Below are 20,319 nucleotides of genomic sequence, written 5' to 3'. Positions count from 1 at the left end.
TAAAATCTCAGAAAAGCCCGGGAAAGATAGTATCCAATGTCAACCTGAATCCTTTCCTTAATTCCTTACCATGGTAATTCTCTTTTAACAACAGGTGAGGGTATGGAAGGTAATTAAACTTGGCAGCAGGCTGCAGGAATTTCATGCAGAAACAAGGGTACTTGGCAGCTTGTCATTGGTGGGGAGCAACTTTTCAAATGACAAAAATGCCCTTACATGGGTCTGATTTAGCCTTTAAGCATTCCTAAGGGATGAAGAAATGGGCAAAATTTTTCATTTTCCTCTGATTGCTAAATTTTTTTTATTATTTTTAAATATCATTTTCGTAGCATTACCTTTTTTTTTTATAACTTGTTATTCAATTTGAGTTGGATGATGTATGCCTAATAACCCTAAGAAGGTGTCCCAGTTCACGAGGTTATTGGTTATATAGAATTTTAGAATATGAGATATATGCATCTTTATCCTTACTTCTTGGGGTGCTATATTTTAAGTGAAGCCTGAGTTGTGCTTATAAGCCTTCGGAAGTTGACTCTGAAGTACTTGTAAGGATGCTTAAGAGAAAAGAATTAAGTCTATGGAAATATACTTCACACGTATAAAAAGAATTGGACTCAAATGATAGGTCTTAGTTGAATTTTAAGCTGTTATATATATAAATAAAGTGCGACATATGGTTTTTTTTTTTCTTTCAAACAGTAGAAATAAATAATATTTCCAAGATAGTTCATGCAATAAAGAAAATTATGAGTAGATTGTAATTAATTCTTGGAGGCTTTTCCTATGCAAATCAATACATAAACCTCAACTTAGAGACCCATCATTAAGCATTATTTTATTTACAAATTGGTAGAGGAGAAAGTTACTACTTTAGAATACATTCAAACAAAGTTACAACTCAATAATATTTTTATCAAACCTCTAGTCGAAAGATTTGAATATCTTAGAAAATCTCTAGGAGTTTGCATATTTCAGTGATTTCTATTTACATATTTAATTAATTTATTATGACCTTGAATAATTATTAGATTAATATTGGATAAGATTTTCTTTATACACTTCTTATCCATGATCAATTACAAAACTTATACCCTTTTACTGGATACTAAGATCTACTCAAATTTGTTTGGTAGCCAGCTAGATAAACTACAGGTAATATACAGATTAATTGCAAGATATATATATATATATATATATATATATATATATATATATATATATATATATATATATTACTTTATAACCATATTAGCAAATATGGATTAAAACTCATATTACTTTTGACATATGCTCATTTTATGTGTAATTCATTCACTTATATAACATTTTTTTATATAATATATTACTAATGATATTAGTAACAAAAATAGACCTTACTATTACTACCTATATTTGCATGAAAAATTAATTACAGTACGCCAAATTTAGAAAGCAAAAGAGAAAATTAAGATGGTAAGATTTTCATTTACATAATTAAAACTTTTAAATTTTTTATTTATTGCTATTGTATTCTTAAAACATGATAATTATCATTAAAGTTCTTGGAGTGTTTCAAAGATGCTTTTATGATTAAATTTTAAAGTAATATAAAGGGAATATTCCAGACAGGTGGTTATTAAACTAAACTATGGGAACTCCACTAATTGGATATATCCACTATAGGATCCGAAATCCAGATCCGAAACATGAATCCAACAAATATAATAAGAACCCAAATCCCTAATAGCTTCTCTATCCAAAATTTGGGGGAAGAGGAAAAATTTATGGCGTCGCTCGGGTCGCTGAAATCCTCGATATTCGATAGAGAGGAGAAGAAGCAGTAAGTTATTATCCCTTCGATTTAGTAGGTCTTTTCGTCGATTATGAGGAATTTTTGAAAAATTGGAGTCGGTGGGTTGCAGGCAGTACCAATTTCACATCAGAGGGCTCAATGCGTACGAGCGGCACAAGAAGTTCATGAAAGATTATGGTACGTATTTTTTATTTTGTTCTTTATTCTTCTTGTTACTATTTAAGTAGGCAATTAAGCGTATTAACAGGAGCAATTTTGGCAGGAATCTGAAATGGGTTTCCTCTTGAAAGTGAGAGTTTTTAATTTATGCTTTAAAGTAGATATTTCCTTTGGATTCTTTGCTGTTGGTTTATTATAGATATTGGCTTTAAAGTGTCACAAAAGTATTGCTCAAAACGACCAAGTTCTTTTGATAAGTAGTGAAGTTAGGATTTCAGAGGGTCGACATATTCTTATGCTGCTCTAATTTTTTTTCCCTTTTTGGTGAACTGTTTAGTTCTTGTTTGCAAGTTGGGGAAGCCATATATTATTGCAAACATATGGGCTACTATGAAATATCTATGATAAGAATCTGAATATTGCCAAGGCATTCACATCGTTAGCTGTTCATCTTCTGTATGCACGATTTCAGAAAGGGAACCTTTTTCCAATGAAGGGAGATAGGTTTAGAGGTATCTGCACATTTGATTATAGTGTTCTCGCTTGCACCAGTTACCCAAATACGTAAATATAGAACTAGCTTAATCTCATGAACTTCATAGGTCACGGATGAATACACTATTTTACTAGAAGATTGCTATGTGGATTTTTCTTTTGCACTATTGGTAATTGAGTTAGCAAATTCAGTCTATCTGCTTTAGAGTTTTACTTTTAATCTAGATTACCGGACTTACTTGTAGAGTTTGGCTTTTCCTTATTACATGCTGCTCTTGAGAACCTCAATTTTTAGTTAGATATAGCATTTCTGTTTAATCAGACTATATGGTTCTGTTATAAACTGTTCACTTGTCACATGAGAGAATTGTCCCCTCTCATTGACCTGCCATGATTTCTAATTGAATTAATGTTGGAGAGACATGTCGGTTTCAGTCCTGTAGTGTGAACTTCCTTATGGCACGTTCAGCCACTATCTGTCTGGTGAGGAGAATGAATATGGCAAGCAATCAGGCTGCAGCAGGCTTAAAGTGCAGTCGGAATTCCTATCGACATATCGGTATTGTAAAAATCGGGTAGAATGGGTTACTTGTTTGTGCAGTAGTCTCCAGTTGAATAAAACTTTCACATTCACTCTTGTCTATGCTTCAATCAGTGCAGTTGAAAGGAGACAGCTGTGGTTAGACCTTTAGAGAGTGAGTTCCTTTATTCTTTGTCCGTGGCTTGTTTCGGGTGATTAAAATATCACAAGGTATACATATGAAATAGGATCTCCCCCCTAGTCTTAGATGGGTCGTCTCCCCCGCTGGTCCACGTCCTTTCCTACGCCTGTCACAAGCTTTGCCTTAGAGTCCTAATCCAAGTGTGATGTAGTTAAATACAAACCTTAAAACCAATTCAACACAGAAGCTTAAGCTGTTAAATGAGGACCCAAAGGTTTATATAAAGTTATAAATATTTTCACGTTTTCTTCTATTTTCAATGTGAGACTAAATCCTCACATGCGATACCTAACAATATGCCTCTTCACTTGTGAACTTAACAACAATTGCTCCCACTTGATTCCAATCTAATGCTCTCAACCAAGCTTTGTGCCCAATTTCTCTTCTGATCACCTTTATTGGTCTCAAGAGTTCAGCTCTTCCATGCAGTTAACTTTTCATGAGTCATCGCAAGCTCACTCTTCTGAGCTCGTGCATCAACTCAGCCCCCTTGTCCTAACCTAGAACCCTTGCTCCATCAAGTGTAACTGAGCTTGCACGTTAATCCTGCATTGTTAAGCCCAATCTTAGGGCTTTTATCCACTAGTCATATCACATCGTGTTACCACTTACCATTACTCCTCCACAAGAGACGGTATGACCACAAGAGCTACCAATTTGTTCTCACCAAACTGTGTTAAGTTAGTCCAAGATTGTTGAACCATCGGTCCCTATACCAATTGTTGAGACACAAGAGAGTTCTAATTCAAGTGAAACAGAGTTTAATAAAACCATGAAACCCAACTCAACCCAAAAGCTTAGGTTATTTAATGAGGGCCCAAGAATCTATATAAAACCTTTCACTTTTTTCACTTTTTATGATGTTGGATAAACCCTCATATGTGATGCTCAATACTTAACCACTTGTGAGTCTTGATATCTAGATCAAGCATACATGACGTTGACCTAAATTCCTGATGCTACTTATCGTAGTTTGGAATCGGTATATTTTGACTTTCTTCAACTTAAATTCATCCTATTTACATGTTTTGCAAGCCAAATCAAGGGCTGGAAGGACATGATTTTTTAAAAAAAAAATGGATGGATATGACTTGGTCTATAGTAAGAGAGAAATGGACACTGAGGAAGTATGCATATAATTAGTTATTTATGTGCTATATCTTGGAGTCCAATAGCAAGTAGATGATGAACAGTCCCCGCTGCCATAGAAAGAGATTGGGGGCTACATTCGTCTATACATTTGACCTATGTTTTGATGGGATTATTTGTCTATATTCCTTGATTCTTGAACTATTGTTATCTCATAAACTCTGTATTTCATTTACGATAGTTAATTTTGGTGGAACAGTAAGAGAAAATAGTATTATTTTATGGATGGGGACAAATAGATGCCAGAAGATTCTGTAAGATCTACATATATGTTTGTATATAGGGTTTGATTGCTCAATGTTCATTAGCCAAATAAGGCATAAATTGTCCTCATTTAACATATAAAATCTATTAGATCATAAATTTGGATGCTTTCAAAGCATAGCATAAGGTTTCATTTACTTTAGGAATAAGGTCAATTTTAAAATATGTATTACTCTTTGTTATTTTTAAAATATTTTTGTTTTTTTATGAAATTAATATGAATGCTCTTTGATTTGATATACAGTAGATTGATATGATAGATTTTAAGGGTAAAATAGGAATTAGGTTAGTGTGTGGTATAAAATATAATTTTGATGAATATTATTTGTATTATAAAATGAGGTTATTATAATATTTAGCTGTTATTCTAGAATAAAGAGTTATATTTTGGAATAAAAAAAAATTCTGAAGTAAACAGGGGCTTAGTGGAACATGTTATTGTTTTGGTTAGCACCATGCTTTTTTGTTCATTTAGTCCTATGTACCTAAAAGTTTTTAAACTAAAAGGCATTTTGTTACACGAAGCCTTGCAGTGTTGTGGATCACATCCAACTGTATTGATCGTTGAAATTGTAAATCTTTTGCTTGTTATTACTTTTAGATTTTAACTCCAAGTAAGATTTAACAGTGAGTTTCTAACGGGTGTTTGTGATGCATGAATATGAATATATGTCACTATACATGTGTGCAACATCACTCTGAAGCAGCAAATGCCTTTTTCATATTGATATGTCCAAGTTATCTTTGCCATGTGCTTTATGCATTTGTTTACCAATGCAGTCCTTCTGTTGCTTTTGGTAGTTATTAACATAGTTTGACTAAATCATTTCTTTCATCAAATTTTTTATAAATCTGAGAATAATTTCTACTGTAGAGGTTATTATTGTCTGTTCTCAATAAGATAGTGTGTGACTCGCAGCTCAATTTTATGGGCGAGAAGAGAACATGAATGGTGCTTTGCCAGTAAGAACTGATCGGGACGTACTTAGAGAAGGCTATAGGTACAATGCATTGCTGTCATCTTATTTGGTTCTGCCCAATTAGGATTAGAGAAACCTATAATTGCCGTACTATATGATGGTGCCTAATGGCCTATTGAATTAAAGTTACACTTTTAGCATTTTATTTTATGTGGTTATCTATATTTTGGAGTCACAAATAGCAATTCCTTAGAAGTACTTTGTTAAACTCTTGACTTGCAAGTTGCAAATGGTAATATTTGTAGGAAGTTTACTTGGGTTGATAGAGCCTAAAATTTCTACTTCCTCAAAGGCATGTTTGCTTGACAAAAATTGAGGGAAATGAAGCGATCTTGGAAAGTGGAAATTTATGGGGAACTTACTTCTTAACAAAAACCTATCACTTCTTAATGTTTGGTGAGATAGAGAGTATGAGATTGAAATTGTGAGCCTTTTACTTTCTATTGCTTGGTTGAGAAAATGAACAAGAGAATTCTGAACCTCAAAACAAAAGTAAATGGATATGTTTACAATTATACCCCTTCATTCATAGATATCACTCATGTTACATTTTAACAAATATAAGTTAAGACCTTTACTAACTAGGGCATTTCAAATCACACCTTAAGTTTCCAATATTTTCCAATTAACACCATGTCTTTGAAGATTTTGTAATTAATTAGTACTTCGAGTTATCAAGTTGTAATATCAAGAAAACTTAGTGTTCATTATGGTAGAATGCACGAAGAAGAAGCAACTCCTTTTATCATGGAGAGAGGTAAATTTCATGGATGTGAACTCTAGTAAGTTTTAGAGGGGCAAACTACTTAGAAAGCTAGTAATGCTGAAAAGTCTTGGAGCCAAGGGTTGATTATGTGAGAAAAATAGAGATTGGTGTAATTTATAGTAGAACAATGTTTTAAAAGACTCTAGGCGGCAGATGGATGACCAATGGCTCGTGCAGCGCCTAGGCGCTAGGCTAGAGTCCACGCAAGCATCTTGAACTAATGCGGTTATATATAAGAAATTATCAAGATGTACATTATTTCCATAGAAAACTATATTTTCTCATCCTAGAATAAAAATTGAGTGCTAACAATATATCCATAACATTTTGTCTCAAAATAGAAAACTAAGATCAAGAACCAAACGATACAAAATCATAATAGTCATATTTTTGAATAACGAAAAAAAAAGACTGATCAATTATCACTCTGAGCATGAAGCTTTAGCTTGATCAATATGAAGCTCTTCATTGGATCTTATCTCATCATCATAACTATCATGTTATTCTAGATTTGCTTTAACTTTCTCATCTTAGTCATTCTCAGAGCTTAGATGTGCTTCATCATTGTCATCCAAACTTCTAGAACTAGAAACACCTTATGATGCAATTCTAAATTTTGTCCTTGAAGCTATGACTTCCATTGCACCTGAGGCATCTTCAGTCATACTGAGGAATATTAACCCCAAAGCTAAGGAATATTTGCTCTTTCATTTATTTTTAATTCAGAAAGCCATGCAACAATATTCTATGTATTCATTGATGCTATGGGATCTTTCTTGAAACTTTCCTTGCGAATTCTTGTTGGATATAGACTAATATAGCATGTTGTTACGTGGAAGTGGAGAAACCAATACATGTTCAATTGGGATTAGTTCATTATTTTTAAATTTATTGCAGTTGGATATTTTAAAATCCAGATCCATATGGCCACATAAAAGTTGTTCTACCCTATACTTAATTGCAAAATGCTCGCCTAATCACCCGTCTTAATTAGGGCTGTTTAAATAGGCTGCCTCCCTCCTAATTGAGGTGCTCACATGAGCACCCCACTAGGTGCCAGCCTCATATTTTAAAACACTGGTTGAATGAAGAGCTAGTAAGTAGTCACTGCCTTTATGTTATGTTTTGACATCTCTATAGAGTTATTTTGTTATGTTTGATCTGAGAGTTTTGACTGGGTATTAATTTTCATCTTGGTTACTTCCCAATTATCTGATTGTTTTAGCTAGGAGAGCTGTTTTAATCAAACTTTTCTATTTGAGAGAATCTCTAAGATAAGTTTGTCATAGGTTACATTAGTGAAGGCTAGTAAAGATGTCCTTTCTTCTTGCTCCAATGGGCAACAATAAGGTTCAAAAAGGTGTTAAACTTATTACATGCCCTCGTGCTCCTACGGTTCCACACCCCAACATAGTGATTTTTTCTTCAACACCCTTTTACACATGTAAAACACAATTAATTGCACAATATGGACTATTGTATATTGGCTGGTCTAGATAACTATAAATGCGAATGTAGATATAAGTAGCATCACAATCATATGGGGTCATTTGCACAAAAAAGCCTTTTAGTTTCTAAAATAGCAAAAATGGGCCCTTATGCGCATCTTTTGTGTAAATTGTATGTATTTTCTTATAAAAAGATGTGTATTAGTATAGAAAAATAAATACATTCAGTTTCAAGAGCCCAATCTTGTAATTATTAATTTTTTTTTGTTGCAAATAGCCCAATCATATGATATATCACATTAATCTGAATAATATGATGAACGAAAGCACCCTTAATTTGTAATTGATTGCATGCTATGGCTTATAAGTCATAGTATATTTAATAAGTATTTGAACACTATACAATTTTTTTTTGTACTTTCCATTGTGTTGTGAAATCTATAAGTTTTATAAAGCTTCATTTACAAATATATTGTACTACTGTAGAAAGTAGAAGTACATACTCATTTTCTTAGTGAATTCTCACCTTAGTTGTATATTTGTATGTCATGACCTATAACTAGCGGATACTTTTCAGGAAAGTTTACGATGTAATGCATAGAGATTATAATTCACATCCATAATTATGTGGATATGCTACTTTATACTTTTGGTTCATTTTCTTAAATGGTTTTACATTTCAATATTGTTTAGGCTAATATTCCAAATGCATGTGTGGGATCTAGATGCCTATATGGACCTCCTGACAAACTAGGCGGTCGTTCCTTTAAGGAAAAATAGAAGGAGCATCAAGGAGCAGTAAGCAAGAGCTAGACAAAAAAAAAGATGAAAATTTTGTATGAAAGAATGAAAGAAAAAAGAATAGGGTAAAGCTAAAAGGGTTTTAATTGACTATTTGTAGTTGTACCTTATTTGGTTGCTTTATTCCCTTCATTATTAGTTCTTTATGAAATGGATCCTCTAATTTGTATATATTATTCTAAGGTCTTTTCTTGTCATATGCATGTTCTCACTTTTGAGATTTCAATTGTGTCTTTTCAACTAAAACATCAAAAGAAGATCTTTAATTGCCACCTAAATACAATTATTTACATGTATTGAGGAATATTTAGTAGTATAATCCAGTCTGAACATGAAGGTAGTTAAGATTTCTGCAGTTATGCTTTTCCTTAATTCCAACTGATATTTTTCTTGTTCTCCAGATTGCTTTGGACATCTCTAATAAATATTAGATACTGACAGTTTTTTATTTTTTTATTTTTTGTTCCGTATAAAGGTTTATTCTATCTGAAGAAGATGACGTGGACTCTACTTGGGAGAAAAGGCTCGTCAAACGTTATTATGACAAGCTTTTTAAAGAGTATCCTTTTTGAAGTCTTACGGTAGCATAACTTTTTGTTTGGAAAACTTCAATATGATATCTTTGAGCTTTTCAACTCTGCTTGGGTTCTGTTTGATAGAGCTGGAGCAGAGTTTTATGTGCTGCTGGCGCACCAATATATTATGTGCCTCCGGCACAGGTCTGGTACAATGCTGACACACTATTTGCGGCAAGACCCGGCTTGCTCATATAACTGAGGTTGTGCCAGTGTTATTGTACTATTCCACCACCTTGGTGGCACAGTCTATGCTGCTCAACACAAATTCTATACTGCTCAACACAAAGAATCAATTAGCTGTGGCAATCCTAACCTGGATTGTGTGAAGATGCCAACGCTGTATGTTTTAAGAAGCCCATGTTAAACTGTAGGTAGAGAACCTATCTCCGCTGTTCAATTTACTTCAAATGGCAGATAATTGAAGTTGAAGCTGTTTTCCTCAATAAAAAGAGTGTGTCTCATCAACTTTGTGTAGTTATGTTTTCAGCTGACTTGTTTTATACTTTTGTGCTGCACTTGCAGCTCTTTTTCTCAATAACAACATTGTGCTTCATCAACTTTTTGGTGGTATTATGTGCAACTGTGTTAGTTCAACCTTTGTGCTTCCCAACCTGTTATTTGTCACTTCAGCTCTAAAAAACCAAGAGAAATAATGATAATCAGCATCATCCAGTATAAACCCTTTAGTGAAGTCTCCAACTTATATCTAGCTGAACTATAACTTCAATACTGCATCACCTTTAAGCAATTTCTGAAACATAAATCTTTGTTAAAGCTAGGAAATAAGTTGGAGAATATGATATGTCCCTGCATATTATAAGTATTGCTCATAACTTTGTGGTCCTCGGACTACTAAGTTTCCAAATATATGTACTTTTATAGTGGTAATGTTAATTACATGAAACTTGAGTTGGTTATTGGAATGCTCATGGAAATTTTCGCTGCTTACGGTCTTATGAAATCTGATACATTGTGGAATAAGGAGTCTTATTAAACTCAGTTATTTGATAGATATATCTTTTGTTTCAAATGGCTACTAAAGCTAGTTTATTCTTTATGGACTGCTTGTGCGTGAAAGTAAATAAGCAAACTTTTAGAAAAAATGGACTGCTAATTGTTTATCCATTTGTATTATTGTATAACAGAACTATTTTAATTTTGGTGATATTTACTTTACCAGCTTCATTTTATTAATGAATGCCATATGTTCACAATTTATGCCTACTAAGTTATACTTTCTATAATCTTACATGGGACTCTTATTTGAAAATTGTGATATATGTATCTTAGAAGCCTTAACGTCTGATAGATATTGCATTGCAGATATGTCACAGTACAAAAAAGGCAAGGTATTTTTTAACTAGCTAGGCATGAGGTATATTAAGAATCTATAACTTTCATAGAGTATGTGTTTACTGATGATGTTTCCTTCTTATAAGAAGATAAAAAACTTTCTTTATTCCTTAGTTCTCTTCCTATCCTTTTCTTTTTTCTGGTCTTACCTCTTCTCGTTGCTGTATAATGAGTCTGCTTATATACACTATATGCTAGGTTATTCATAGCATTACTATACCTTCCCTCCCTAGCTTTAATTTATTATCTGCAATTTGACAGTACTATACTTGATTTTATATTGGTAAAATATGTCATGTTTGTTTTATGATAGTGTTTTATGTTGACGGGCTTAATCTATTCCTTGCACACTTAGATGGCCTTGTGGAAAAACTAGATTATCATGGTTCTAATTAATCTAATTAATCTAATTTATCTAATTGCTTTTAATATTTTTCTACTATTTTCTGTAAATTGACATCTGATGATTAAGTATATCCATTATGCATGGTCAGTGTTTTGATATGGACAGTTGGACACAAATAACCAGAAGTTCCTTCTAAAAATTTATTCTAAACTATAAATTTATTGGTCTAGGTTTATACTTTAAATAGTCAATACCTTATAATTAAATTATCAAATTCAAAATTTTAAACTAATGAATGGCATTTTCTTGACATGCCTTTGTTTAAATAAAAAGAAAAAGAAGAAAACAAAGAGAGAAAATTACCATTTTCAAGAAAAGCCCTTTGACATTTTCTTGACATTAAAAATAAGCAAATTCTTCCCTAGACTGCAAAAGCAGCCACTATATGATCATCTTATCACGGTGTCTGTCTTCCTGTTTCCTCCATATATACTTTCTTTTTTTCATTTCCTTTGTAAAATGTACTCTTTTCTTTTGACCTCCTCACAGAGTTCTGTAGTGACTGTATGCCAATGATAATGGTGCCAATGGAAGAGAGTGTGAGGGTGGGAGAGAGGTAGAAAAGAAGAGTGCCAAGGGATAACAATGCAGTGTTGGTGGTGGCCATGAATCAGGAGATGGTGGTGATAATTGCTTTATGGTGGAAGAGTCAGTGTACCGGTGGCGGGTGAAAAAAAGGAAGGTAGATGGATGCACCACAGTTTCAGGATGCAGTCCTGGAGTCCTTGAGTCATTGATGCAATGGGAGGAGCATGATCAGTCTTCCACATTTTAAAATCCCAGATAATTAGGAGACATGTCATGCTTTATGGTTCTAGCTTGCTTAAGAATTCATAATCATAACTAGTCGCACAAACTAAACTAGTACATACTTAATGAAATAAGAGCCTCTCAAATTAATAATGGAAAGACAAAAATGGTCTGAAGGCTAGTCTTGTGCAATAGAACATTACTGAATGCTAAATCAAGTTGATTTGCCACATTGTTTTCTAGTTGTGGCACAATATTTCAGGGCTCAGGCAGAAGTTGGTCTAGGGGTGCCAATGCGACAATTTAGATCTACTATGATATGGTTGAGTACCTGTGCATGAGTTTCTTCATGATTGTCACTATGTTGGTTTGTTTTACTAGTGATATTGGATTTGCACACTATCCTTTACATGTCATTTGAGTATAACACTATAACTTCATTAGCAGCTTACTAATCCTCAGTCTTGAGTCAGCATAATGCAAATTTAATATGATATATTTTTGATTTCGTGTTATATTTCATGCATTAATTTTTTGCCGCTTTTTTGCCCTAATAATGTCAATAGAGTTATTTGTTTCTGAGGAAATTTCTTCTGCACAGATTGGCCTAAGATGGAGAACAGAAAAGGAAGTCGTATCTGGCAAAGGTAATCCAGTAAATACACACTGTAACCTTTTAACAACTTACATCACTATGTGCTGCAAAAGTGTGTGATGTGTTTTGACAGGATATAAATATGTTCAAATTGTAGTGCCAAGGCCTTATGGATATGTTCTTTTACTTGTGGAACAACATGTACTAATAGAAGGGATTTACAATCCACTGGCACAGGTTGTGGCAGCGACATGAGAATATGAGACATGCCAGGTGGCAAGGCTTGTATTGTAATTGTGCAAATGTCATTTTGACGAGGTAGGAAAAGAGTGCAAGGGAGGGAGAAGATGAGAGATGGGAGGCACCGAAGTTGGGGCAGAGGGGGATCTTTGGCAATTACATAGGAGTGAGAGGGACGAGGGAGTGGCCAATTAGTAAGATGTGTTCTAGAGAAGATAGGTTTAGGTTTACATTTTTGATATTTGCGGGTACGGGTTGGAAGTTATATTAGTAATGCTCTCTTCTCTTGCCTGTCTCCATTGATCAGAAGGTAAAAAGAACACCTAATCTATTTTTCTGTGATGGGAAGTGGGCGGATGGATGGGGATGTTAGAGGATGATGATGGACGATAACATAGGTGGAAATCAACTATGAAGGGGTGGTAGTGGCCAAAAGCATTGTTTGATATGAAATTTTGTGTATTCTCGTGTTGATCACCTACCAGTAAGACGCTGTGACATGCTGTGCTTATCAGTGATGTGTTATGTAGTCCATATTTTATGACAGCCTGTCCTCAACCTATTAAGATATTGTATTCTCCATTTATTTATTTATTTGGCTTATATTGAGAATGGATTGTCCTAATACTAGGCAGTGATGCTTATTTTGTCACAGTTCATTGTCACTCAATGTTATCTTCAAATTTTCAGAATTCTATATTAAATATTGACAAGCTATATTATTGTCAATATAATAGGCCAATTTGTCTGTGGCAACAAGAAATGCGACGAGAAAGATGGCTTAGGAAGTTATGAGGCATGTTTTTGACTCTACTTTGTTTACCTTTTCTCACTGCAGCATTTCCTTTACTGGTGCTAGTATATCTGGGTTCATTGCAGAACTAGCTACAGTTTTCAGTGTTTATTCGATGCGCGGCGGTCATCATAAATTGCTGACCTACACTTATCTTACATTATGGTGAATGTAGTAATTCTGGTTGCTTGTAAAATTCTCATGTTCATCTATATCAGGATATATGAATCTCTTCTTAATAATCAAAATTTTGATACTGGTATTTTCATACTAGGCAATTAAATTTGACTATTTCTGTTTACATGCCATGCATGTGAACCAGTGCAACAATCTTGAACAATTATCTTAGACGCAAAATAGTTCACCAATGCGTGAATCTTTCATTTTATCTATTTATTTTGTAGTAGATGAAATCAACGATGGTTATAAGGACCGGCACACCCCTGCGTGTCGCTAATACGCATTTAACATATTTTTAATTAGAAATTTAAGACATTTAGAGATGTTTTTGAATCTTCGACATGTTAATATTTGATTTAAATATATGTATTAAAACATACGTTATAATGTTTTCTCTTTAGATTATTTTTGTAAGTCACCTATATTATTAAAGATAAAGCAACTATCAAATATAAATATAATTCAACATATAATATGATTGAATACATTTATTAAAACTAATATTAATGATTGAACACTCCATAATATAATTGTATACTCGATAATATAATTGGACACATAATAACATTCAATACATAATATTAATTGATAATAGTTAAATAATTAAAAGTAATATCTAGTTAAACGTAAAATAACGAGGAGGATAGAAGATTTCATTTGATGATGATTGATGGAAATAAAAGAAAAAGAAACAAAGCTCTACATCGACGCGGAGATCAACATAACTCGACATGCGAGTGTGTCACTGGCACACCTTGTGCCAGGTGCCATGCCACCATCACGACCATCTTTGGATGAGATATCAAAATTCATCCTAAGTTCGAATGATCTAGAAAAATAATCTATGTTGGAGAATCATAGTTATATTACAAAGAGTAGATTGTCGTTACTTTCCCTGTTTCATCAGCTTTGGCTAGAAATTTTGGAAGTAGCTGGGAAACTTGGGAAGAATCCCTATAGTGTAAGTTTACAAAAAAGATTAGAATCATGGTTCGTCGGATCGGCCGATTCCAATCTAGGTTTGATTCGAACTCTCTTTCTCTTTCTCTCTTTCTTCTCACTCTCTCTTTCTCTCTTTCACTCTCACTCATTCTCTCTTTTTCTCTCCTTATCATATAATATTGTTTCTCTTGCGGAGAGATCTAGCTCCGACAAACTCCGGCGACACATATCTAACTTTGGCGAACTCTGGTATAAATTTTTTTAATTCATTTCTTTATTTCTCTCAAATTTTTTTTATTTCTTCTGCTTTCTCTCTCTTTTTATTCTCTTTTCTTCATCATCTTCTTCTCTTTTTCACTTCACCATGGTTTTTTTTTATTTAATTTTTTTTCACTCATCAACTTTCAATTTTCATTGCACCATAGTTTTTATTTCTTTATTTTCTTATTTTTGGTAAATTTTTAGAAGTTTTCCTATATTTTTAAATAATATTTAGAATTTTACGTAATTAAAAAGTCCGATCGATTCAGACGATCGATCCGGCCGATACGTATTGTTTTTCGAAAGGCTGATCTCGATCTCGATTTTTTGAACCTTGATTAGGATAATAGGTTTTGAATAGTTATCATAATACACAATGCACATGACTTTGGTTTTACGGTTCGGTACTTTTATGTTGAAACAAACAAAAGAAGATATTTCCTTTTGAAAAATAAATATCTATCATCACTTAATTACTGTTCATATATCAATTTCTTAAGATAAAAATTGCAATTCAGGTTGGTACTTCTAGCGGGCAACACATTTCATATTTCCAGCTTGTTGATACGAAAAATCCTTTTGACACATACATCACGAAAAATCCTCTTTTTTATTTCCAAAATGAAGTATTTATTCTAGGAATACCTATTTTTATATTCACTTGTATTATGAAATAAGAGTGCAATAAATACTTTTAATGTGATATAAAGTGAAGGAAAAGATGAGAAAAAGATGTTTTTTAATGAAATTACCATGAATGTTATTTGATTTGATATCAAGTAGATTAATGACATAGATTTTAAGGGTAAATTAGTAAATATGTTAGTGTTGTATAAAATGTAATTTTGATGAATAGTATTTATATTTTAAAATAAAGTTATTATGACGTTTAGTTATTATTCTAGAATAAGGAGTTGTATTTCGGAACAAGAAAAAAGTTATTCCTGAAATAAACGGGGGCTTATTTTTTTCATCTTGTTTCCTTCTCACCTTATTGTGCATTATAGAATAATCTCTTAATCTCTCTCTCTCTCTCTTTCTCTCTCTCTCTCTATATATATATATAAAACATTTCCAGCATTGCTGAGTTGCTGAGCCTCCTCTCTTCAGGCACTCTCCACTTCTGCCTGCCCCTCTTGCACTGCTGGCATGCAACCAGATGACACTGTGTGTTGCTTGACATGTTTCTTATACATATGTTTCTTATGAACTGAGTTATGTGAATCTAGACTTGCAGAAACTAAACAAAAGAATAGAGAGGCCAATGCAGAATATTATGATTAAGCTAAATATTTTCCATGTGGTTGGCCTGATGGCTTTCAAGTTTGAACTTCTTATCTCTGATTTTCAGCTACTATTGGCTACCTATTACTGGTGGTGGATTTCAACATTGCTTGCTTCCATTTCAGGTAAACTTTTCATATGTGGAAGCTGGAGAACAAAAACAGGCTCTCGTGAAATTGGTAGCTTGTAAGAGGTTAGTTTGTCCGCTACTTTTCTATTGTTGTTTGCGATATCGAGGCAGTTTAAGCCAGTTTGATGACATCATGTTATACTATGCCTATAGTTACTCATGTGGGCACATATTCAGTACATAGCATGTGCATTTCTTTTTACTAGTACTGGTTGCATTGAATTTCTAATAGATGATTACTGGGAACCTATTTCTTCCATAGTTTTTAAGGTTATCTTTTCTCTTAAAGATATGGTTGTTTCAAGCCATATTTTTATTGGAGATTTTTAACTAGAGGAAGACTTTCTTTTTCTTAATGATTATTAGATACAACATTAGGGAGGAGATCCACACCATTTTTAATCAGTAAGCTGAGTTTTCCTGTGGGCAAATGAAGTAGGTATGCAATGTGTTCTTCAGTGCTTATGTTCAATGCACATGCAATTTATATTCTTAAATTTGCTACATCAGTTTGACATATGGGAAAAAGTGACACTAAAATATTATATGACCTGAATCAGGTCAAGACATAGGGAAAAAGTTACCTGTTATACTTTGTACAAAACCTTGTGCACTGGCACACCTCTATAGTCATGCTTTATACAAAAACTGTTGATGAAATTTATCTAGTTGATAGAAGCTCACCTATATGAGTAGTAGAACCTCATGAAGGAACCACTTTTTGAAGTTTCAGGGGAAAAGGCTAGTTTTCTATTGAGGCATGTCTGAAATTGGAGTAAGGCCTGGTTTTGACTATTGTGGTACGTTTCATATTATTTCTGGCTGGCTGTCTTGTCTTAGTTAAACAGAATGAACATAGGTATCCCCATCTGGCAGTACCCAACTTAATCATTAATGAAAACAATTCTGAAATAGCACCTCTCACGGAATCTTTCATAATTATTGTTCCATTTAAGTACGGTATGTGAGTGATCATTTCTGAAGGGGATCAAATCTAAGGGACGAGTGTCACAGTTGCAATTAGAATCCAATTGATGCAGCAGTTGTATGGCAGCTTCTGCTCTCCACATCTTACTATGTGTAGAAAAGTTCCGATTAAGAATCAATATCAGCTTATCACTCAGTAAATGCCCATGTGTAATGAAGTTATTAACATGCGGCTACATTTCTCACTTTCACTATTGTTGTGTAGCAGTTGCAAATGCAGGCATTCACCAAAGTAAGACCCTTGCCATCAAAACTGCAACCTTTGGTTGCAATTTTTTCCATAGGAAAAGAGAGATTTTGATGACACTGGGAATGTAAGACAAGGAGAAACTTATTGGTGAAGGGTAAAATCTGTCTGTTAGCAAATATCAACTCACACCTTTTTGTGCATTATATGGTGGGGATTAACAAGTATCTTTATACCTCCCCAATCTAGAGGTCCGATGACCCCAACATGTATCATATTTAACTGAACAGAGCTGCTGTCAGCGTGGCAAGCTAGGTGGGAGATGAACCTGACAGTGTGTGCATATGCTAGAAGCCAAGAACAAGCAGAGCCCATTAATATGTCCAATAAATTATTTTTTAAATTGTCCTTTTCTTTTCTGCTGGCGTGGTTTTATTGAAAGTTGATTAATTTCCTTAAAATACTTCATTAATTTCGTCATTCCATTCCTGATGTAAGAGATTTTCATATAACTTGTATTGACATGTTGTGATTAATTATTTGGCTTGATGGACTCCTTTATCAAAGATGTGCAGAAAAACTTGTTTATAGAAGGGAGAAAGAAAAGGAGCAGTCTATTGTTAAGGATAAAAAAAATGACAAGAGAAAGAGGTATCAAAACTCCTGCTAATTTACTTCTTTCTTTACCTATACTTAATAATAATAAATTAATAATATCAATGTTTTTTTTTTGGTAATCTGAATCTTTTATCTCTTTTATTTGTCTATTTGTCTAGGGACATAGAGGGATGCCTTGATAGCACCGATGAGGAGCAGAGCAAGAGCAATGGTAGAAGGAAAAAAGGTCTGCTTTTATTTGCTTGTGTGTGTTTCTTACGATGCCTCTGAACCTCTCAAGACTGTAAACTTTGTCATAATAGTAGTGAATAATCACACCTTTTTTTTTTAGAATCAGGTCCTATATTTCTTAGTAGAGGTTCTTTTTGTATAGGTCATCATGAGCTTTAAATTTTCAGTCCAGCCTGTAATCATCAAATTTGGAAAGCTGATCTCGTTTAGGATTATAATATAGATGAGGAGGAAAACATTGCAACTAAGAGTAATTAACTAATTGTCGAACCAAGACAGTTCCCTCATCTTTCCCGTTTGCCTTTTTTCTTTTTCATCTTTTTCGTAGGCGGGGAGCATGACATCACAGTATATAGAGGGTGTGGCTTCAATTGGATTACCAGTTTAAAATATGCCCATTTGTAACTGACTATTTTGCAACTGTTGCAGGGCTGAAGGATACTTCAGCAGGTGATGGCAATGCGGAGGACGACAACTTCGAGGAATTCCTTGAGGGAATGTTTCCGTAACTTTGAGGAATTCCTCAAGGGAATGTTTCCGTGATCAAGGGATTAATTAGAATAGAGGGATAAATTTGTACTGTATTTTCTAATGGCACTCTAATACCGATCAATGAATGACTCATTGATATGTGCCTTCACACTTCACATCATCAAAGAGTAGAGAATGGATTAACTTGTTAAATATGTGGTTCAATATTAGCTGTTCCATGAGTTCACTGTTAAGAATGGATAAGTGTTCATGGCTAGTCTCTTGAAACGCATGTCTACTAAGATATGATTTATGATTTACCATAGTATGCGTGCTGAAATTTTCTTTTATTCACATAATATGGATAATACTTTAGATCTTGTAAAATTAAAAAAAAAATGTTATATTTTCTGACTAAGTATTGGTTGAAGTGATACTAACATTGCAATATCAAAATTTGGTGGTAATCTTACAGCCATCAAACATATCCCTTCTTCTTTGTCATTTAAGTGCTTGAAGTCTAAACAAATGCCTAACTCTTAGTTAATACATTAGGTCGTCTAGTTTAAGTTTTAAGTTATATGTATTGTCGAGCTATTACTTCGAATTAAATATTGTTGAGATATTACTTTATGTTGTTCTTTTAACTAATCACACTGTCGATGCATTAACTGAGTTGAACCATTGAGCTAAGCAATTAAATTACTAAATAATTTTTTCCACTAATTATTTCGGGGTTAGAGTGAACTTTGGCCATCCACTGCAGAACACCATCAAATAGTGCTGACACTTGATTAAGAAAAAAGGAGAGTAGAAGAATGAATGTAGGGAAAGGTAACAAACCAATTCTACTAGAGTTTGTTGGTCCATCAACTTATCTCTTTTTGTTTTTTGAAATAAGCTGTAATTAGCCAAGATCCCTTGTTTGGCATTTGTCGGAGAGGTGTTGCAAAGATGAGATTACACAGATGAGGAGGAATAAGGTCCCATGCCCAACCCACACATAGCTAGATCTAGGGTTGTCAAAATAATCGAGTCGGCTTGAGCTCGGCTCGATAATGCTCGATTAAGCTCGGCTTGAAAATAGGCTGAGCCGAGTTTGATCATTAAAGCTAGGCTCGAAACTAAATTCGAGCCAAGCTTGATCCTGAGTCGGCTCGATAAGGCTCGAATATATATAATATGAATAATATCAAACTAATATGAACCATCAGATCAAAACCCTTTCACTCATTCAGAATTTCAGCCATTATTTTCTAACACAATTATCTTTATTGTTTGTAATTTATATTTTGGTTGCTTGTAGTTTTCTAACTTTTTTTTTATCTTTATTGCTTGTAATTTATATTTTGGTAATATTTATATCTTTATAGTTGAATTAGGTTTTATTTCAAACTTGATTCAAGCCTAAATTAATTCAAGCCTGCTCAGGCTCGAAAATGCTTTGAAATTGATAAAGCTTGAAATTGCTAATTGAGCAGCTCGTTTAAACTCGTTTAAGATCGAAATTGGCTCGAGTTCAAAATTAGCTCGGATTGAAATTATTTCAATTCAAGCTTGATCACAAAGACAAGCTCGAAATTAATTTCAATCCAAGCTTGATTAGAGCCAGACTCGATCAAGCTCGGCTCGTTTACACCCCTAACTAGATCCTAGCCCACCCTACTTGGTAGCCTAATCAGCCACATGATTAGAAGACTCCCTTCTAAGCATTTTAATCACCTCCAAGGAATTAGA

The 20,319-nt window shown here is 33.6% G+C and overlaps 1 protein-coding gene across 1 annotated transcript; it reads left to right on the top strand.

Annotated features, from left to right (window-relative positions):
- Positions 1 to 1,736: 1,736 nt before the first annotated feature.
- LOC140786093 (uncharacterized) lies at positions 1,737 to 18,870 on the top strand. Its single transcript, XM_073134293.1, has 11 exons — positions 1,737 to 1,819; positions 1,902 to 1,969; positions 5,501 to 5,582; positions 9,052 to 9,135; positions 10,464 to 10,503; positions 12,265 to 12,310; positions 13,236 to 13,294; positions 16,084 to 16,151; positions 17,830 to 17,913; positions 18,039 to 18,106; positions 18,541 to 18,870. Exons 1-11 carry the CDS (start codon positions 1,764 to 1,766, stop codon positions 18,618 to 18,620), a joined length of 735 nt encoding a protein of 244 aa, XP_072990394.1. The 5' UTR covers positions 1,737 to 1,763; the 3' UTR covers positions 18,621 to 18,870.
- Positions 18,871 to 20,319: the final 1,449 nt, after the last annotated feature.

This window comes from Typha latifolia, chromosome 4 (genome assembly GCF_019914945.1).
Source record: "Typha latifolia isolate L0001 chromosome 4, TyphaL0001v2, whole genome shotgun sequence".
In the NCBI taxonomy this organism is placed as follows: domain Eukaryota; kingdom Viridiplantae; phylum Streptophyta; class Magnoliopsida; order Poales; family Typhaceae; genus Typha; species Typha latifolia.
This window is presented reverse-complemented; position numbering and strand designations above follow the sequence as displayed.